Raw genomic sequence first — 21688 nt, 5'->3', positions numbered from 1 at the left:
CTGGAGGGGACATGAGTGACTTGCAGCTGCCAAGCACTGGGTGCACGTTCATCGGCACAGCAGAAAGTGCTGGCGTCCATCTGGGTGCAGCTGCTCTCCAGCCAGGAGGTGGGCTTGGCCATTTCCAGACTCCGGACTCATCTGGTGCAAAGCAAATGCAACTGATTCAAGCCCTGATCACCCACGGGGGAAGCAGACCTGCTTTGCTTTGCCCTTGTACGGGTTAGCAGTGCTTGCACTGTTCATTGGCAAAGCACTTATGGGGCACTGTGCGTTGGAGAACATCAAAATGTTGGAGACCCTTCCTTCTCTTGGCTTTTGAGACCAAGTTAGCTCAGCTGTAACCCCCTTCCCTCGGTCCTGAACTCATTTCCAGTAGCATTTCCCACATCCACTCTTCCTCTCATTTCTTCAGCCTGCAGCGCGTGCCCACAGCCTGCTCTTAAAGGCAGAAATCACTGAGTGAAATTCTCGGACCCCTCTTTTTCAAAAGCTGGGCTCCACGCAGCCTAGAAAAGGGAATTTGCTTAAGCTGCTGTAGAGCACATGCCAAAACCCACCCACCTTACACAGCACAGCCCAGTAGCTCCAACCTGCTTACAGCGTACCTTCCACCTTAAAAATCTCTGTCTGTTCATCGAGGGAGAAGTACACACTGGAGCTTCCCACAGGGGAAAGGCAAACACTTGCTGCCAATGGGGACAGAGGTTGTCAGCTGTGCATCTGCATATCAGCTGCTGAATGGGAATAAAAAGCACGTTCCTGCCCCAACCTAGCTCTAGTCCAAGCTCCTGGACGGGCACAGAGCTCTCATGGCGCTCTGGGTGATTCTCCTCTGTACCTTGATAGCATCGCTGCTCGGTGGGCTCTACGTCCTGGGTGCATTTCGGAGACGGAGACCCGATGAGCCACCTCTGGACAAAGGTACCATTCCCTGGCTGGGTTACATACTGGATTTCAGAAAGGACAGTTCGGAATTTCTAAAAAGGATGCAGAGAAAACACGGGGATATTTTCACGGTGCTGATCGGAGGCTATTACTTCACCTTCGTGATGGACCCCTTCTGCTTTGGAGCCATCGTGAAGGAAGCACGATCTAAACTAGACTTTAGGACTTTTGCATCTGAACTAGTCATGCAGGTTTTTGGCTACAAGCCCATTGAAGCCAGTCATAGCATAATTCATACATCGAGCACGAAGCATCTGATGGGAGATGGACTCACTGTCATGACCCAAGCCACCATGGAGAACTTTCAGAAGCTGATGCTTTTCAATCTGAGCTCAGGGGAGGAGAAGCGAGTGTGGCAAGAGGATAACCTCTTCCAGTACTGCTACAACATCGTCTTCAGAGCTGGGTACCTGGCTCTGTATGGCACTGAGCCACGCCAAGGGGCAGATAACAAGGAGAAAGCTAATGAGCAAGATCGCATCCACTCCAACCAGATGTTCCACGAGTTTCGGAAGTACGACCGCCTCTTCCCTCGCCTGGCCTATGCTGTGTTGCCTCCCAAGGACAAAATGGAAGCTGAACGGCTGAAGAGGCTCTTCTGGAGCATGTTGTCCATGAATAAGACCTGCCAGAAGGACAATATCAGTGGGTGGATAAGCGATCAAGACCAGCTTCTGGCACAAAATGGTGTCCCCGAGTACATGCGGGTTCGTTTCAGGTTTATGCTCCTCTGGGCATCCCAAGGCAATACAGGCCCAACGTCCTTCTGGCTCCTCTTGTATCTAATGAAACATCCAGAAGCTATGAAGGCTGTGAGGGATGAGGTAGATAGAGTCTCAAGGGAGAACGGCCAGGAAGCAAAGCCAGGAGGCCCACCAATTAACATCACTAGGGACATGTTAAACCAGACTCCTCTTCTCGACAGTGCTCTGGAGGAGACCCTGAGGCTGGTTGCAGCCCCAATGCTGATCAGAGCTGTCCTCCAGGACACCAGCCTTAAGACGAGCAGCGGGAGAGAGTACACTCTCCGCAAAGGAGACAGGGTGGCTCTGTTCCCGCACATCTCTGTGCAGATGAACCCAGAAATTCACCCTGAGCCTCATGAATTTAAGTACGACCGCTTCGTAAACCCAGATGGCACCAAGAAAGATTTCTACAAAAATGGGAAGAGGCTGAAATACTTCAACATGCCTTGGGGGGCAGGAGTGTCCATCTGTCCCGGGCGGTTCTTTGCTGTTGCTGAAATGAAACTGTTTGCGTTCTTGATGCTGAGTCACTATGACCTGGAGCTGGTCAACAGAGAAGAGGAGATCCCAGCGATAGACATCAGCCGCTGGGGATTCGGGACGATGCAGCCTGTTCGTGATGTTCGGTTCAGATACAGGCTACGCTTTTAATTTGGGAAGTCCTTGTTGAGTTGTTTATTCTGGTGTTATCTGTGAAATAAATTGTGTGATCCCATGGTTATCAGATCCCTGTGGTGCCAACGCTGGGTTTGGGTGTTTTGGTGTAAGCAACCCTTGTTTGCTTAATGGTTCTAATGGCTTTTCTCTTTACTTCCTTCACATGTGCTGCTGCTCTGCGTCTCCGGTTATTGTGGTGTTGGGTTATGTGATAATAGCTCATCTGCACAGACAGAGCACAAAGGAGCACAGACAGAAAAAATAGCCCTGCCAGGCTACTCCCAGCCCCATCGGGGGGGCATCAGCCCATCAAAAGCCCATCTGCACAGGCCCAGAGGAGCACAGGGGCATATTGGCAGGTGGGAACCCAAATTAAGGACTTCCAAGGAACAAGTATTTTGTCCAGGTCCCTCCCAGGACTGTCCCAGCGGAGCCCCAGGGTCCCGGTGTGAGACCCATCAAGAGGTGTCATTGGGAGCAGCCCTCCAGACCACCGTCTGGACTAAGGGAGGTTGCTGCAAGGGAGGAGGGACATCCTATGGCATGCAGGGGAAGAGCATTTTGGGACTGCACAGGACTTACGGTGGGATGTTTAGGGTAGGAACCAAAGGTGGGGAAAAGGAGGGATTTAGGGATTAGGGAAGAAAATAGAGGGATAAGGGGATAAAAAGGGCTGGTTGTGTGTAAATAGGCGGCTGGCCATACACTTGTCTGAAAGCACACCCTGCACGCGACCAGCACAGTCTGCCCTATTGTCTATTTCCTATTGAAATTAAGGAAATTCATTTCCTTAAATTCAGGACCGTAAGTCGGAAGGCCCATATGTCCATGGTGCCGGCAGCTGGCACGAGTGTGCGGGTGGGTCTGCAAGCAAAGATCAGGCCAGATGAGCTGGCAAATAAGTGAAGTGACCTGGGAGCCTCCGGCTGCACGCCAGCATTGGGACTACATTATTTTGTTATCAGCTCCTTACCGACAGATTTATTTTCCGCAGGAACTATCATTGGCAGGATGGCATCAGCTTGTGGTAAACCCCTGAAAGGTCAGAGAACAACAAATATCCTCTCCAGAGCTGTAAGAATTTCCTCAAAGTTTTCAAATTGTCTTGTCTATAGTCCCCTTCTTGTATCTGATGAGATCCCCAAAGGGAGCAGAGGTGGGATGTACAGAGCAAGGACATACCAACAGCTCCTTCCCATTTCACGTTTAAGAAAAGGACAGATCTTGCCAATCTTGCCGTCAGCGGGAGGAGAAGGGAGTTGCAAACATCACTAATAACCTACAATACCATTTTCATGTATCTGTGCAAGTTGGGAATGCCTGTGGTCACCTGCCTTTCCAGGGCTGCGGGAGGCTGTGCATTCAAGCCCTGTGTCTCGTGTACAGTTTCTGGGGATAAAAAAAAGCTCTGCGTGTGTGTGTGTGTCTGGATTCATCCCACCGCCTGTAACACAGCTGGAGCGTGGGTATGTACAGCTGAGTCAGGATCCCCCGCAGCGCCAAACCAGCTCCCTGCTTTATCCCAAATCATTGCACAAGCCCAGAAATTTTGGACTCTGCCTGCTGGCTGGGAACAGGCCTGCCCTCCTGCCAGGGGCTGGCTGGCTGGGGTGCAGTGCCTGAGCCTCGGTGGGGGGTGAGCTCCTAGCGTCTTGATGGTCCTCCACCGTCTCCTCCAGCCCCGTGGGCCGATGGTGTTCCCAAAAGATGCCTATTGGAAAGTGCCAGCCCCCTCCAAATTTAGACCCCCATCCTCTGCAAAGGCACAAGGAGGCTATAAGGAATGGGATGGGGTGATGGCAAGGGGCTAGAAAACCAAAGTGAGGCATGAGAAAACAACCTCAGTCCCTTACGGGCTACAGCCACTGCGACCTTATGAGCCCCCAAACATCCACTGGATCCGATGCAGGATAAAACTTTGCTTTACAATCTCTGCTTTGCTTTTTTTTTCCTTCAATAATTAGGGCTCTGACAACAGCAGTCCTTACAGAAGTTACATCACAGCCTTACCTGTGCAGAGGACAGTGCATTGATTTTAACTCTGATGCTAACTTTGGACTTTGGAGATTATGTACGACCGAGGAATGAAACTCAAACATTTTCACATGTGTCCAAACATCAAAGCCAGATTCTGCTTTGTTCTGCAAAGGACAGGGTTATGTTGTAACTCCATGTCGAGAGCAAACTATCCCATATTGCCAGACCGGGCATTAACCTTGCAGTGGTGGAAATTCAGGCAGAAACTATCAAGCAGCTGTGACAGAGCCAAGGAAAACAAAAACTACCTGTAACTGCACAAGGCTTGACTGTGACAGTTAATATTCCCATTAATAATTCCAGCACCTTTTCACGACTTCCATGTTCCCTCTACGGCTCTCACCTCTTTTTTGTCACCCCTGGGTTCATTTCTTTAATCTGCTACCAAGGATTACGCTGGAGCTCTTCCCATGTTCTGGCCAATGGTTTGATCTTTGCAAGCTCCAAACCATGCCCAGGAATGCCTTGGGATAGCTGGGCAGGTCAGAACCACAGTGACTTCCCGGCCAAGTCTTGTCCAAGGCTCTAGCAAGAGGATTTTTTTGTGTGGATGGTTTGCATGAAGGTTGTTCTCTGCTAATGCACAGTATATACTTGTTGTTATCACTTGTAGGCACCCCAGGTCAGAGTTGAGGGGTGAGGGATGGGTACTGCACAAACATGGACTGGGCTTGGCAAAGGGATATAAAAATAAGGACAATGACAATGATTCAGCAGAAAAATCTGGCTTTACTTCCTTGTCAGAATGGTTTATTTAACCAAACAGTATTAAGTCTATAAAAGACTTCAGACATGCTCAAATGCATGCAGTTGTGAGAAGCAAAAAAAAAAAAATTCTCATAATTTGAGTCATATACGGAAGAGCGTGAAAGCTCCAAATGAGTTAATCTGCAATTAAGTTTTATGCTTAGATGGGTTGTCCCCTGGTACTGAACTTTCCATCCCAAAGTGTACCAGCAGGAGTAAAGAACTAGCCTGTGCCAACAGAAACCTTACTGGGTTTGTAAAAGTTGTTAAATTGGAAGGAATCCAGGGTCTTGGAAAGTGCATCGGGGGGAAGACCTCACGGCAGTGTCTGTCTCGTATAACTCCTCTATCCTCCATGAGAACTGAGCATGGAGTCTGGCCCTAAGATCTTGGTTTTCTCTCCTGTAGTGCATAGTGAAGACAATATTACTTTGACGTTCAAAGCTTTACAGTCTGTTGAGTCAGCGTCTGCTCTCCGCAGCACAGTGAAAGCTCCTCTTGCCACAATTCCTACTCTGCACACTGTGCAAGGGATGGAGTGATGATGCTGCACACTTCAGATTTGGAACAATACGGGTTAAACGTGTTGGAAAAGACCACCCCTGGTTAAAGAGCATCACTTCTAGTATTAAACTGTAATGCATTAGGGACTGTTTTCCTGTCCTCATTCCTCTAAGCACAGCCAGATACGGCTCTGAGAAAGCCTCTGCTTACCGCTGCTTGTAAGGAAAATTGAAGAAACCCAACAGCACCAATAGATACATCATTCACTTCAGAGAAACTCAAAGGAACACTGAGGTTATAAGTACAAAGCAGTGACACAGCTAACACCATCCATTGCAAAGGAAAGCAGATTTTGAAGGAGAAAGAGGAACGTGAAAATTCAGGCTTTTTTTTAAGAATTAAAACACGCGGCATTTGCCGGTGACACTGCTGCCATGGGTAGATGCACTCCCCAGAGAAGAGCAGCCAAGTTTCAAAGTGGCAACGTCTCTCCGTGGTACGACATCTGCATGTAACGAGGTCACGGTCACTATCGTGTGTGCTGCCTTTACTGTCCGGTGGCCAAGTTATTCCCAGCAAGTCACAGCATATGCCAAAATACCCTGTGGCAGGCAGGATGCACTGATCCAAACTCAATGAAGCCAGGTAAGATGGGGGAGCATTTTTGATGGGGAGCAAAGCAAGTCTGCAATGAACCACTCACACCACCGGCTGACAGCCTTGGATGTGCTCAAAAAAGGCTTTCTACCCAAGCCCATTTTAGCCCTGCTTGCGAGGAAAGCCGTAGAACTAAATGCTCCGTGTGCTGGCATCCTGGCCATGGGGAACATCTTTCCTAGAGATGCCCATACACCAAGTCACAGCAGCTTGGTTTATTCAAGAGTTGTTTCTATATGTTCGTTTTTTAACACGTTTTTAAGACAATTGATGCAGGTGCAGTCAGGCAGGTGAGGGGTTACTGTAAGATCCTATGTGATGGGTAAGTCTGTCATCTAGGTCTAATGGGAGACTTCAAATACGTGCCCCAAAAAACAAGTTTTGCGGTGTTTTTAAACCTTGAAACCTTTGAGGAGCTCGGTCAGCTCTGCAGTCAAAACAGTGCAGGTGCCCATGGAGACCTGGTGACCTTCCATGGAGACCTGGTGACCTTCCATGGAGCCACACAGCATATTGAGCAGCAGGCTGGGCTCTAAGGGAGCAGGAGCTGGGCCACCTAAATGGAGCAGCATACGGAGGGTCAACTTGGGCCCCAGGGAGAACAGTAGCTCTTCTCAAAGCCAAGCAAGCTATGGCCTCTCGCAGGGGTAGGATGAGGAAGATGTGCAATTTATCAGTTACTGGAAAGCCCCATTGCTGCTGCCCTCCCTGTACACACCTTGTGCTACAGGGCTGAGCTACAAGGCTGCTTTCATGGAGACTGGCTCTTCTTGTGTCTTGTGACTTGGGCAGGAAAGAGTTTCCTCACAGAGTATGAAAAGCCCTGGTTAAAATCTCCTTGGTGGTACCACTGTCACACATGTAACACATATACCTCCTCCCTTTGCAACCTCTTGTTGCTCCATAGCTAGAAGAGCTCTCCTTCAGCCCCGTGTTTAATCTCAGGTCAGGCCCCATGGGGATGGTGGAGAACTTGGCCAGGTAAGCGACATGCTGAGCCTGGCTGCCGATGGATGCTAGCAGAATCCCACCACTCCAGCCTTGTGTCTGGCACTTGGCAAAGACATGGGATCAGGACAAGTCAGGTTAGGAAGGAGCTCAGGAGGCCTCTAGACCAACTTTCTGCTCAAAGCAGGGTCAGCTATTGACTCAGGCCAGGTTGCTCGGGGCTTTATCCAGTTGGATCTCTACATCCGAAGTCTGAAGATGCATTGTTGTCTAACATCAGCCCCAAAAAAGTCCTTCACTCTTCCCTATTTTCCTATCATAACTGGTCATTGAATTATTTTGGATTGGAGGCAGGTGAGAAAACCACCAGTCACTCAGACCTTGCTGCGGTGGTCACTGTGGGATGAGCAGTGCAGTAACATCTGAAAGCACATCTGGTTATCACGTCCTGGGGCCAGGGGCAGAAGTCAGTACCCAGCATTTGCACGCATGGAGTCTTTCTGACCTCAGGGAAGGATTTGCAAAGCTGCTTGGGGCTGGTAGCTAGTCCCATTCAGAAATGGCTACGCAAATCTCTCCTGGTTATTCCAGGAAGCGTGCAGCCAAGTGACACACATACTGTCAAGTTCCCGTTAGTCAGCTGAGGCATGTTAGGTCTATATTTCTGTTCTTACCCTGTGGCAACGCACGTAATATGGATTAATTTGCTCAGTTATGCTAAATCACATTCACGGAGAGCAGTTACCCCAGCTCAGCTGATGCACAGCAACTTGGCAGGACTGTTTGGTACCAAACACTAAGTGCAGAAGGGGAGAGGGAGACAGTTGACGTCTGTGGCCGCATCCCCGTCACTGTGCAATCATGAGGCCATACTTGGAGCACAGCAGACCCCTTTTCTTTTCCCGTTCAGTGAGGAAATTCCTGAGTTTGGTGGTGGGGAAGGTAACCAGTGCTTGCTGCCTGTTGTCCAAACCTGTCTCCTGGAGCCATGGGCTCTGAAGACACTCCAAGGCTGATGGCCTTCCCCTAGAACAGACAAAGGTGAGAAGGTCAGTTGGGGATCCATGCTGGGTGAGGAGGCTCCTTGCAAATGGAGAGAAAGAAGGGACAAATGCCAGGATCAGCACCAGCTGTCCAAGTGGGAGAGCAGATACCGTCTTACCAGGGATTTGCACACAGCGTGCTCTGGAGAAATGACACCGCTCCCCCGGAGAGACCCGCGTAGCACCGCGTGAGCTTCACTTTCCCCTTCCTGGTCATTCTCAGAAACTCGCAGGCTACGTCAGAGCTGACGGGGTAGTTGGCACTCAACCTGCCCCAAAAGAGGAGAATTGATCAGCGTGAAGGACATCGCTCAAGATGCTCCTTCTCCCAGGAATTTCCACCCAGCAGTGAGAGCAGGGTCACGACGATGCACAGAAATGTCATATGGGAAAAGGAAATCCCAAAGGCCACTGTTCTTCTGTGGGTTTCATGACTTTTCCACTTGGCGTAATTTGAATTTTCTTGTTAAAGTTGGGGCTTTTCAGATGAGGCTGAGTGAGAAACACCAGCAGCTGCTGTGTTGTAAAACAGCCTTACTCTACTTGGAGACATCACCGGGACTGGGCATCCTTGCATGGTGCAGCCAGCTCCACAGTCTCCATCACACAGACCTCTGCGGCATTGCCAAGGAGAGGGGGCACAACTGCCGTTAACTCTCTGAGTCAATGCATCTCCCCTGGCTGATGACTATGAAATTGCATTTTTAAAGCTGCTCACAGGGAAAGAGAGACTGGCTTACATGATGAAGGCCGTGATTCCGATGGACCAGATATCAGTCTGTGGGAGGGCTCCTTGCTCTGTCAGAAGTTCTGGAGCTAGAAAAGCAAACCGGTGTGAGCCAAGCTCCCCTCCAATGCAGAGACCAGCACAAAACCAGTGGGTACTGTTATGCTTTGCTACCTTCCCAAGAGTGAAGAAGCAAAAGCTTCTAGTACAGGGAGCTGATTAAGGCAAGACACCCTCGTGGGTGATGACTGCAATGAAATCTTGAGAACATCAGGCCAAATGGCAGTAATACTATACCCCTGAGCTCTGGACGCATGGATGCCAGCCAGAGCAGTGGTGGCTATGACCTCTGGCTTTGTCCTCTGTGGTCTGCAAGTGGAACGGCTGTCACCACTAGCTGCTCCTGCAAACTCACACTGTTACTGGAGGGCAGCACCTGGGAGACTTTGCTTGCTGGGGCCAACTGCTGCTTTGACCAATGGCTTGCTCTGTCTTGCTGTTTACCACAGATGGCGTACAAGCCCAAGGTTGCTGTGACTGAACTCTGTACTCACCCATGGTTTCAACATAGTCCATGCACTTGTCCATGGTAATAACTTTATCTTGTGTGTAGAACTGTGCATTGCCGAAATCCAGGAGTTTCAGCAGGTTGGGCTCGGTGATGATCATGTTTTCAGATCTGAGATCCAAGTGCAGGATGCTGTGTGCGTGGAGATACTCAATGGCACTGAGGATCTGCCACAGGTAATCTCGGACCTCCACTTCTGAGTACGATGTCCTGGTAGAAGAAAGGGGATAGAAATCAGAGGCGTCCTATCTGCATGCCCAAGGGCACCATTCTACACCCACTATCATCCTCCCCTGGATGTCTAATCCCATGGGGCCCTTGAGAGTCAAGAACAAACAACTCATTTAGCAAATCTGTTGTGTATGGAGAGGCTGGTCTAGACTGTGAGTCAGGTTCACAGATGCAAGAGGTTCAGGAGGTTGTGGAGCTGCATGTCAGAGAAAGCAGTGGTTGTGCAGAAACCAGAATGCAGATTCCCACTATTCCCTCTCCTTTAATCAGCAGATTTCAGCAGATTCATTTCCTGCCACTGTGAGAAACAACGTGGGGGAGAAATATGGCTTCCTGAGCCACAATAATCTCCTTGTTATGGGAGAGGGTGTTTCACATCAACTACTGTAAGCTGCTTTCAACATCTCAACTGGGTGACCCCGAATTGTCCCTACCCCAACCTTGTAGGGAACTTAAGTAATTTTTTTATGTCACAAGAAGTTGCAGAACCAATGCATCACAAACCCCGCGTGCAATGACAGCACACTGGCACAGATGGAGAGAGATGATCCAGTTTGTCAGGGGAAAGCAATAGGTGGTTTGCTCCCTACGCTAGCCCTGACTGGAAACCCCTTCTCTCCACTTGTTATTACCGTAATGCCAAAGAGTGGAGTAGCTCTGGTCCCACGCACATCTCCTGGATCAGCACTAAGTGCCGAGGGCTGACGTAGGCTCCCTTCAGCTGAGCTATGTTTGTGTGGTGAAGCTTCCTCAGGACTTGGTACTCGAGGAGCACAGTCTGCTTGTCCTCTTGCCAGTAAGGGATAATTTTAGCAGCTAAAGTCTTGCCGCTTACTTTTTCCCTGCACTGTCGGACGATGCTGAAACGCCCCCTGGTACAAAGGAACACAAAGGCAAGTTAAGCTTCTCTGCTACTCCTGGAAGAGCCAGGAGCTTCTCTTCTTTAAAACCCTCAGGATCCCATGCTGTGTTTTTCATCTATGCCCAATGTTGAGTTATTGCATCTGTTGGCACAGTTTGCACATCCTCCTGTGTCTCTAAATTGTACAGTCACTTTAAATTGCAGGAGTGAGAGCTTAACTCCTTCGGAGAGAGAGAAGGTGGCTTATCATGTCTCGAGCAAGAGGACTACCCCCTGCAGGCAGCTGCCTCCTTCTGTTGGCGACAGAGGTTGGTCCCTATCTTCTAGGCAGAGATAGTTGAATCCCACCCCCCCGTCTGAAACTGGTAGCTGCAAAAGTTGCTGCAGCAAGGAGAGGAGCCTTTGTTAGCCCTGGGCTCACTTCACAATATTTTAAGGGGCTGTCCTGGTGCCCAGCACAGACCCGTTTGCTCTCCCAGAAAATCCACACCTGAATCCCACCAAACCAAGATGAAGATCGCTCACCAACGATCTCAGGTTTCTATGTATTGCTGTGGAGGTGTTTTCAACACAACCCTGTGACACTAGGAGCAGTGCCTTTATAAAAGCGACTTTTCTAAACTCCAGCCACATGCGGCATTTCCCTCTGGCTGGTTGAGTGCTCAGTTGGATTCATTACCTTTTGATCTCTGTTTGGAAGGCGTAGGTCTGGTAGGTTGGGAAAGGCTCGGATGGTGCGATTATTTCGCTCTCTTCTTCAGTAGTAGCTGATGGGAAGTTCTGCATTGCAGCACGAAGCTCTGCAGGGAAAAAGCGACAGGGATTACATGGGAAAACACCTCTGTCTGGAAACTGGAGCCTCTCTGAGCCACCCTCCGCTATCTATGAACAACGACAAAGGCGACAGCAGAACTTTCTCCAGACAAGTCTGCAGGTTGTCTCCCGGCTGTGGCACCCAACGCTATTTGAACGCAACAGACTCTGGACTGTCCACCCAGTAATTCCCTGGTGTGACCGCTCCAGACTATGAAGCGGATTGTATGTTGCGTGCTATGATACCAAACGTCTCAGCCACTGGTTCTCATCTTCTCACATAACAAGTCATCAGGACATGGTAAGACACTGACAAAGAATTAGAAACTTCTTTTAGTTGGATATTTCAGGGCAGCAGCTGAAACTTGTTGCTCTGGTTCTGGTACGTGGTTGTGTCCGAGTGCTCCCTGAAATATTAAAGCATCCCTTGACACATTAAAGCATCTGCTTGGAAACGCTGGGCACATTGAGATATGTTAATGAATCCTGGGCCAAGGGAACGCAGAGGATTTAGGGTGAGTTAAAAATATCTCTGTGAACTGATTTTTACAGAATAATCCTCTCCACTGGGAGGAAATTCCAGTTAGACCTTCCTTCCACTTCTTGGCAGAAAGGATACTTCCTTTGCTACAAGGATATATTTGCTGTGGGGTTATGGATTTCTTAATTTTAAAAACATGTGAATAGTACAAAGTATTCAAACAGGTGAAAAAAAAATAGTAAATCGAGCTTTCTTTACTTCGGAGACAAAATACAGCTGCAAAATGCACCACAGTAGGGCCATAATTCCCAGCAGCAAACACCACAAGATTATGTATAATATAAACACATAAATTAACTACGGAATTTAGGACTGAGTCCATAACAGAGAGCAGGTCGAGGGCTTTCACCCAGTGACAGATCGATACCAATAGGTCAATGCCTCCAGTAACACGTTCATTGTCCCAGACCTGTTTCCTCATGATCTCACATCAAAAACCAAGTGTGTCTTCAGTGGGTAATCTACAGTTTCCAGGTTTTTATTTTATTATTATATTTTTATATATATTTACATATTATTTGTATTTACACATTGTTATTATTTTATTATTTATTTGTTATACATTTACACATATTCCTCTAACTGTGTCCAGAATTAGAAAATCATTTACTTTTAAATAAGAAAGCCAAAGAGGAGGAAGGCCTAAACCACCCTGAGCCAAGGGGAATTGGTCTTGATTCACCTGCTCTTGACTTCTGGGCCCGCGTCCAAAAGGGTGCAATTGTTTTGCTGCGGGAAAAACACGATGCTTTCTTGGCGTTTGATCTTACCCGTTTGATCCTTCCCAGTGATTTTCACTTTGGCAGATGGGTCGCTGTAAGGGCCCATTCCTGCTTTACTGGTGCAGGCTATCCTGAAGCAGTAGATAAAGCCCTCGGAGAGATTTTTGGCATAGTAGCAGCAGTCAGTGATATTAGAAGCAAGAGTCATCCACTCCCCGTCTTAACCAAGGAAAGACAGAAAAGAGATTAGGACTCATTTAAGATGGTCACACCAGGGTTGGGGGTTTTTTTGAGTTTTGGGGTTTTGTGGGGGTTTTTTTTCCATCAACTTTACTTATGTGCTGGGAATATGGAGAAACAGTGGAATCTCGTAGAGTGAAGGAAAAACTGACTTGTTATGGCCAACTTCTGTGCATGGTGCCGCTCGCTGTACATGTGCCAAAATCATCTTTTCTGAAATCAGCGGGTTTATATCTAATCAGTCCAAGATGTGGCAATATTGTTTCAGAGGAATGGTGAAACTTTCCTGTATAGTTTCTGTTTATCTAATTTATGCCACCGATCTCTAATGCAAATATAAATCAAGAACTCCAAACAAAGGGCTAGCAAAATCACCTTTTTTTGTCTTTGGCCCTGTGTTGAATCCAATTGAAACCATGAGGTGCAGGATTTTAGGACAGAACCATCCACTAACACCCTGCTAGCAAACTCAGTGTTTGAAACTTGGGCAGGTTTACTCAGCTTTTATGAAACTCAGATGATTTCTCAGGGAACTGAAATTGTAGGTATGTTCTGGACTCATTATTCATGGGACTAAGGTGCGAAGTAGAAAATCACCAGCAAACATTTAATGATCATTCATTTCACATGGTGCTGTGTCCCATACTTTGCCATTGCTGCTGTGCTCAAGGCTGAACTCAACTCCCTGAGACTGCCGGAGATTAAACCCATCCTTTCATTCAAATAAACACTGGTAGACAGCCTCAAACCATAGGACGAGCAATAATTCGCCACCCAAAAAAAAAGATATCAATGACTTTGCAAGGTACTGGTTGAATTAGGGTGTGTGTATGTGTAAGAAGGAGCAGACACAGCTTAGAAACAGAGAAAAGTGTCTGCTGAAGCAGCGTGCAAAAGCCTACTGTCAAATAACGCATAAAAGAAGGAATGTTTTTCTGATTATCTTAATCCTCCTGTGTCCAGGAAAGCAGGACTTTGCATGTTCCTGCCAAATACACAGAATGCAATGGAAGATTGTAGATGCTGTTTCCTGTTTTTCTTCCTGATGGGAACAACTTGCATTTGTATCCTCCCCAAAGTCTTGCCTACAGTTGTGTCAAAAGGAATAACAATAAAGCAAGCCACGTTGGAGGAAAAGTGACTGACACCAGCTCCGTGTATGTTTGGAGCGCGTGTATGTTTGGAGAATTAAAAGAAGGAACATGGAGCAGCCAAATCCAAAGGGCTGTGTATGTGTGACTGCAGTAGAAATTACTATCAGACACAGCATTCGTGATAATAATAGCAAAAGCAGTCCCAAGAGGGACGGACCAGGCTTGGGGATTTGATTCAAAGTTCCTGGAATTAAACAAGAAAACATCCACTGACTTCATCAGGCTCTGGCCCAAGCCTTGGAAGAGAACATCAAAGGGATGATGCCATTTAGTCAAACTGTTGTCATCTTGTCCTGGCCGTTTGCCCTAAGCTTCCTGCATAATCAACGGAAAAAGAAAGCATGGCTGTTGAGCATAGGATGAATTGCCTTTTTGATAGACCATCTTTCTCCACAGACTGTACAGAAAGCCTGGGTATAGGACGATATTGTCTGCTGACTATTGTTGCTGGGCATTATTAGTGTATAATGTTGTCAGAACTATAATTTGAGAGGATTACTCCGGACTGCCTATCTGGCACCAGCCATGCATATTCTTCTGTCGCTGTTCACTTTTTGGTCACAGCTTCCATGCGACCTAGTTTGATTCACACTTTAGCAAAGCCTTTGTATGAGTACGCGTATTCCAGGCTGATTTAGCCAGCACAACATCTAACTTTTAGATGGCTAAATGATGTCTGCATGGATTTCATTCCTAACTCTAAACGAGGGAGCTAAAACCAGGCTGTTTCTGAATAAAAATCAAACATCCAGCTGGTGAAGAGATCGTACAAATCGAGATGTTCCCAGCGCTCCACTTTACCTTCGCTCTTACACTGGACAGTGTAATGGACAGGGATGTTGGTTTCCACGGGTTTCCAGACCACCTGCACTCCATCCTCGTAGACCTCCACCATGTCAGGGGGTGGAGGGCTGGGAGGAACTTCTGTCGAGGGGAGGCACAAAAACCAGTGACCGTTAGCAATAGCACTGCTGTGATACATACCTCTACAGCCAGCATTTCTCAGTTACAGATATTCTTTTTATATATATATATATTAAAAATGTATATTTTTAAATATATATGTACACACACACCCCCACTAGTGGAACAGCAATTTAACTGTACCTAATTTAAACTCAGTATTAAGATTTTGAAGTCTGGTTCTAGAACCACATGGTTACTGGAGTGGCTCTGAATCCAGGAGAGAGAGTAAAGAGTGAAGAAGAGGGAATGAACCCTGCAAAATGTGCCACGCTACCAGACAGCAAGGGCTGCGGCTGTGGACTAGAGCAGGCAAGGGAGAGATTGTCCTTTGAACCTACCTGCAGAAATCTCACCTCACAGGTATTTACAGATCACATTTTTGGGCAGAAGTCCTTGTAATACCTACTTCTGCAGCTACTTCTTCTCTTACCTGCTTTTCTTATGATGCAAGAGGTGGATGCTGAGCCCAGGGAGTTTGTGGCCACACAGGTGTAAATACCAAAATCATCAGCACTAACAGAGAGAATAGTTAACAGCTGGAAGTTTTTGAGCGTGGCTGAGATGAGGATCCGGCTGCTGCTGTGGACAGGTATCCCATCTGAAAAGCGGAAGATAAGAGAGATAAGTATCCTGCAAATTTATACCAAGGTGTCTAAACCCCTCCCTGCACCCCTGTCCCAGAGGTTAGGGACTCCGTAGAGGGATGCCAATGTCACCTCTGAACCAGTCGATGTGCAGGGAGGATTGAGCCGCCGTCCGGCACGACAGCGTCACACACTGTCCGACGGCAGCAGCCTGATCGATGAGCTCCTCAACGAACGAAGGTGCTGCAAAGAAGAGGAAAAGCAGCGATTCAGGGTGGCCAGGAGGGCTACATGGAAAATAAGTGCACACAGGACATCAGAAAGCATTTTTAATTGGTTCAAGAACATTTCTGGTTCATGCTTTGGCATTCCTTTGACCACGGGTTGGAGAATCCCCTGGGCATTGGGCACACAGGTGCAGGAGCCCCGTTCAGCCCCATGGACGCAGTGTGACTGCTCATACATGATAATCCAGATGGATCTTGGAAGGTCCACGGGGAACATTGGCATTGCCCAGCCCTGCTGATACAGTTAAGGCAGCAGAACAGCTCAGAGGAGCTGTCACAGCAAGAGTTCTCTTCTGGCCTAGCTTAAATGTGGGGGCAAAACTAAATGGTGGTATTTCAGGGATGAGCGGATCAGATCAAGACAACACAAGAAGCGAGAAGAAGAGATAAAAGATGGATATGGAAGGAGGAAAAAAACCCCAGAGCATCAAATCTGCTGCTGTCTCCATGGGAAAGGGGGAGCTCAGGTTTTCTTCTGTGTTACTCCAGAGGTTTTTCTCCGCGGTGCCCAGGAGCTTCCAGCCTCACACACCTGCCCTTCCCAGTGCTTGGCTGGGCTCTGCTGAATCCTGAGGCATTATCCTGACCTCAGAAAATGCTCCTGCTAGAGTCAAGGGGAAACCTGCCTGGGCAAAAGCAAGTTTAGCTTTGCTGACACGCCGTTTGGGGCTGCCCCACCATTTTTCATTTCATAGCTCTATAGCAGCGTGTCTGGCCCTTACACATGCATGCAGGACTGCAGCGTAGGAATTCACAATTCCCTGCTTCTGCCATCCCACCCTTGGATACTCCATTTATTCTCTTTCTAGCTTACACATAGATTTTATTCCTTTGCAGTGGCTTCCTAGAATGGCTCCAATTTGCAAGCAATGCCAAGACAAGACAGTTTTAGCAAGGACGTAGTTATGACGTAAACAGAGGAGGTTGGCTCATATTGCATGAGTTGGTCCAGGTCATCTCAAGACAATCATTGCAGATCCATCCTTAGAAACTGGCCTCACACAGTGCTGTCGTATTCATTAGTGATACTTCATGATAAAACTAACTGATGACTTATGCAATAGCAATACCTTTCTCCTTTGGCATGAGGCTTGGTAACTTGAATGACGAGAGCGCTGATTTCCTCTTCAGAGATCCTTCAGCTCCTGTTAACAGCTCTTTCTCTACTGCCTCACTTCCCAGCTCACCAAACTCTGTTTCGAGAAAGGATGAGAAGTCATTCAAGGCCATCCTTCTCCCTGTGGCATCCATTTACAGCAGACAGTTCTGCTGTTCACACATAAACAAACTCAGCAATCACCGGTTTCCTTATTAATGAGCCTTCAGTCAACAGGGAAGGCTATAACAGCTATTACAAACAGAATTATGTCCTGGAAGAACAGGGCATATCTAGGGATGGCAGAGAAGAAAGGACAGATTCTGTTGTCCAGTGTCATCAACTTAGGTAGCCAGGGTGACTTCACCAACTTCTCCCGGTCACTTTAGCTTTAAAGATTTACCATGGTCAGACGATGACTGCAGAAGAAACTGCAGGAAGGAAAGCATCATCCAGCCCTGACCTGCTTTTGTGCAAACTCAGACAGGGGAATTTAAGCCACTTCCATCAGTAGATCAATCCAGCTGACTCTGCACTGAAGTGAGCCAGTAACAGAGAGCTAGTGGTGGGGCCGAAGACCTCTAATTTCATAACCTGCCACTGCCAGTTTTGCAATGACGGTCTAACCACAGCCTCAGATATGCTGGGGAAAAAGGAAAAGGCAGATTTAGCAGAGCCCAGTTATAGCAGCAAATCTATGAAGGCACAGAGTGAAATATTTACCTTCCTCTGCCTCTGGCTCAGGAGATGTCTTTCCTTTTAGGATTCTTGAAATATGGGCCACAGAAGCTTTTACTTTCTTCTTCAGACTCTGCTCCACTGACTGCGACCTTGCATACGGCTTAAAGAGTCCTGGCTTGTTGTAGAAGGAGCTTTTCTGCTTACCACTTGAGTCCTTTTGGGGGCCATACATTTCTTTATGACTCTCTGACCCCTTCCCCATGGCTAATAAGTTAGTTGCCTTTGAATCCTCAGATATTTCCAAGTGGTTCTTCCTGTTCTTGTGCTCTGCCTCTTCTCTGATGCACAGTCTTTTATCCTTATGCAAATGGCCTGCAGGAGGTGACCTTGCCCTTTCACTAAAAGGTATAAACCGTCTACCAGTTGGTTTGGGTGGAGGCTTCCTATAGTTCATAAATTCAAATGGAAAATAGACAATGTCATACAAGTCAGAGAAATTCAAATAGGCAGGCTCTACCTCTGATATGTCAAATTTTGGAGTTCCACTGCCAAGACTGGGTGTTTCATCCGACAGGTCTTTGATTTTCACTAAAGAAACTTCTGGGTGTTTACCAGTGTCCTTGCTCACTGACACTTGACTGGGTCTTTTTCCAGTGTCCAAGCTATCTGTTGAGGAAATGCTCACTTGGCTAGAAGGGGGGGTCTCAAACGCTAAGTCCTCCAGATGCTCACATTCATGAGGAACCGTCTGTGGTCCCTGTCCTTCCAGTACCACTGATTCCTCACTCACGGAAAGATAGGGTTCTGCGAGGTCATCCAGCTCAGAGACTTCTCCTCTTTTACCCCCTTGTACAGAAGGGAAGGAGGTGTCTGTGGGTGCTTGGCTACCTGGGCCTTTGTAGGACATCTCTGTGGGAGGAGAGATGTGCTTTCTGCATTCATCCTCACCAGAAATTGACTCTGCCCAAACATTCATCTCTTCAGAGAGGGAAACCATCTCATCCACTAAGCCCTCCAGCACAGCAGACTCCTCATCACTGTAAAAAGAAGACCTGTGATGTGAGAGCTCCTGACTTTGATCCCTGCAGAGCGACGGTGGGACAGTTTTCCTAGCATCACAACTTCCACTTTCTAAGGCAAAGCCTCTACCCTCACCATAAACCTTTGGATGTTCCTCATATTCTAGCTCATAGACTGAAGCTGGAGCAACTTCTGGCTGTGAAGCAGTTAAGACACCTGGAGGCCCACCCTCCAGATCAGCAGAAACTCTGCCACCGGGATAGGCAGCCCTGTGCTGCTCAAACACCTCATGTCCAGCCTTGGGGAAAGGAGCAGGCATAGTCTGTCCAGCTGCTCGGCTTCCACTTGCTGTCACAACAGATCTCACCTCACTGTGAAGTGCTGCCTTGGGATGTTCTTGCTTTTCACTCTCACAGACTGAAGGGAGGCCAGTATTTTGGGAGGACACAGTTCTATGTGGGTGTCTGCTCTCCAGAACAGCAGGCACCATGCCACTACCTTCAGAAACCTTCTGGGGTTCAGATCCCTCGATTTCAGCCTCATGGGCCAAACTGGGAACAACCTCTGCCACAGCTGAGCTTTCGCTCCTCAGAGCAGCAAGCCTCTCCTTGCTGTGAGCTGGCCGTTCCCTTTCAGCCTGCCATGCTCCACCGGAGACCGAAGTTGGCATTGATTTTGGTGGTGGGACTTTTGAAACAAGGAGATGCTCTCCCTTCGGGACGGCTGATGGCGTGTCTACCTGAACAGGAGCCCTCTTGTGCACTTGGCTTTCACCATCATGGGCTGACAGTGGAGTGATTCCTGTAATACCCGGTCCTTCACCCTCCAGGACAGCAGATCTCACCTCTTTATAGGTCTTCAGCTTCTGATGAGCACCTTCATCAGCTGCGTGCAGAGCAGTTAGGGTACCTGGCTGTTTGCCCACCAAGACGGTAGTTGCTGGAACACTTTGAGCAGGAAGTTCCTGACTTTTGTCTTTACATATTGGAAGTGAATCGGCTTCTGTTTGTGGGCCTGTTAAAACAGCAGAGCTTTCATGCTCCATGAGATCAGATTTGGCAACACTACGAGCAGAAGTCTTCTCATGTGAATGTTTCTGCCTTTTGTCTTTCCAAGGTGGAACTGGGGCTGTCCTTTTGATAAGCAAACTTCCACTTTTTAGATCTGGATGGATGGCGGTACTGTGAGCAGACTCCTGGGGCAGATACGTGCCTCCCTTACTTGTAGGGGCTGACTTGGAGGTGGCCTCTGACTGTGTGAGAGTTGAAATGGACCCTTTGCCCTCCTGAAAAGCAGTGTCAGAGGCACTGCCAGGGGAAGATTTACCCTCCATGCTTTCATGTTTTTGAGCTGATGATGCAATTACATCTGAGCACTGGGCAGTTAAAATGGGGCTTTTGCGTTCCAAATCTTCAACTTCCTCCTCAAGGTAAGTAGCTTTTGACTTCTTCAGTAAATGTTTCCTATTCTCGCTCCCGTGAGGTGACACTGGAAGTCTCTCTAGCTGTTGCACAAAACCAGCCAGGCACCCGTTACCCTCACATTGTGTGGAAGGAAGGGGCTGCTCTTCTGAACAATCCTTGCTGGCTGTCCTAAAGTCCTCTTGCTTTGAAGTGTCTACAGAACATCCTTTGCTAGGCCCCGCAGAAATGCTGCAGTGGTCACTGCCTTCAGGGCAACTTTCCTGTGACAATATATCACAGTCTTCTTCCAAAATATCTTGTTCCCTCACTGATCTTGAGGCTCTCAGCCTGTAGTCATCCAGGGAACGGCTTCGGCTAGCACCAGCAATGGCAGGATGTGGTGGTTTCCTTGCAGTGTCAAATGAAGCTGATTTGGTCAAGGAACCAAGCAGACTTTCCCTGTGATCATCTCCGTCATCAAACTTTCCTTCTTCTTCTTCTTCCAGTTCGAACTGCTCTAGAAGGGGTTCACGGAGACCACTGAGGGGCACCTTCGAATATCCAGCTTTCCGGAAAGTCCTTCTGGCTCTGTCCAGGTGCCTTCTGAACTCCCTGCCTGGTGAGGAAGGCCCCCTTGCAGGTAGCTCAGCTGCTTGGCTGTAGAAAGTGCTTTTAATGACACTCTGTCTAGGAACACAGATAGGTGGCTTTTCTGTCCCATCCCCAGCCTTTTCAGTTCTGTCCTTATCAGATAAAAATATGTCTGGTTTTTCTTTCTGACATGGATGCAATGTGCTTTCTGTGGAAGTCCTCGCTGATGGAGGCTCAGCAGCACTGCTTTGGGACTGCTCTGCTCTTTCATCTCGAAGTCTGGGATGGAGCCCCTCCTCTTCCTCTTTTAAGATACTTGCCATGAGCTCTTTGCTTTCTGTAGGTGATTTGTCCCCCACCTCAGCTTTCATTGAAGCATACTTCCTCCTCATGGGTTTTACTGGAGGGATTGAGGTTTTGGAGTGCTTCTCTTCACTTGCGTGTTTTGGAGGCTCCTGATGGCTTGGTGCATCAAATATGGACAAGTGCAGTTCGGGTGTAGAGCCAAAGTGCCTCTTCTTGGGGAAATGGGAGTTCTCATTGTCTGAAGAGGAGCCACTGGTACTGGACGAAGTGCTTTCTTCAATAAGATGTCGGGAGATGGCCAGGGAGGTGTTGTCGTGAGTCCTTTCTAGGATTTCTGGGATAGACCGCATTACCAGTATGGATTTATAGCACATCAGAGACCGCTGAAAAGCAAAGCAAAATACAGCACAATCAGATGGAAAGATGGTGGGAGTATGGTAAAGCACGCATACCAAAATGAACTTCTGCACTCTTAAATACCACACATTCTAGTTTAATAACGCATTGCCACCCTTTTGTACATATCATCAATCCAGGCCTCATTTGCTCTCCAAGTCTTCCTCTTTTCTCATTCATAGAGGTGAAACTATATTGACTTCAAAGGACATA

The 21688-nt window shown here is 47.9% G+C and overlaps 2 protein-coding genes across 2 annotated transcripts in view; one reads left to right on the top strand and one right to left on the bottom strand.

Moving 5' to 3' along the window:
• Nucleotides 1-18: 18 nt before the first annotated feature.
• Nucleotides 19-2395, top strand: CYP8B1 (cytochrome P450 family 8 subfamily B member 1). The gene has a single exon (XM_075495496.1). The coding sequence runs from the start codon at nucleotides 813-815 to the stop codon at nucleotides 2343-2345; it is 1533 nt and encodes a 510-aa protein (XP_075351611.1). The 5' UTR covers nucleotides 19-812; the 3' UTR covers nucleotides 2346-2395.
• A 2702-nt stretch (nucleotides 2396-5097) lies between these two features.
• OBSCN (obscurin, cytoskeletal calmodulin and titin-interacting RhoGEF) overlaps nucleotides 5098-21688 on the bottom strand; it is a 200088-nt gene continuing 183497 nt past the window's right edge. The window contains exons 111-122 of the mRNA XM_075492235.1: nucleotides 17802-21462; nucleotides 17053-17175; nucleotides 15828-15938; nucleotides 15542-15709; nucleotides 14947-15069; nucleotides 12800-12970; nucleotides 11355-11475; nucleotides 10446-10685; nucleotides 9569-9792; nucleotides 9028-9103; nucleotides 8407-8556; nucleotides 5098-8270 (exon numbers count right to left, since the gene is read on the bottom strand). Of these exons, the coding sequence (XP_075348350.1) occupies nucleotides 8093-8270; nucleotides 8407-8556; nucleotides 9028-9103; nucleotides 9569-9792; nucleotides 10446-10685; nucleotides 11355-11475; nucleotides 12800-12970; nucleotides 14947-15069; nucleotides 15542-15709; nucleotides 15828-15938; nucleotides 17053-17175; nucleotides 17802-21462 (5346 nt within the window). The 3' untranslated portion in view covers nucleotides 5098-8092. The remainder of the gene's footprint in view (nucleotides 8271-8406; nucleotides 8557-9027; nucleotides 9104-9568; nucleotides 9793-10445; nucleotides 10686-11354; nucleotides 11476-12799; nucleotides 12971-14946; nucleotides 15070-15541; nucleotides 15710-15827; nucleotides 15939-17052; nucleotides 17176-17801; nucleotides 21463-21688) is intronic.

The sequence above is a fragment of the Mycteria americana genome, chromosome 2, assembly GCF_035582795.1.
Source record: "Mycteria americana isolate JAX WOST 10 ecotype Jacksonville Zoo and Gardens chromosome 2, USCA_MyAme_1.0, whole genome shotgun sequence".
Lineage (NCBI taxonomy): Eukaryota > Metazoa > Chordata > Aves > Ciconiiformes > Ciconiidae > Mycteria > Mycteria americana.
This window is presented reverse-complemented; position numbering and strand designations above follow the sequence as displayed.

Excerpts from the sequence above, each read along its gene's own strand:
- CYP8B1 (XM_075495496.1), top strand. The coding sequence starts at position 813 with ATGGCGCTCTGGGTGATTCTCCTCTGTACCTTGATAGCATCGCTGCTC.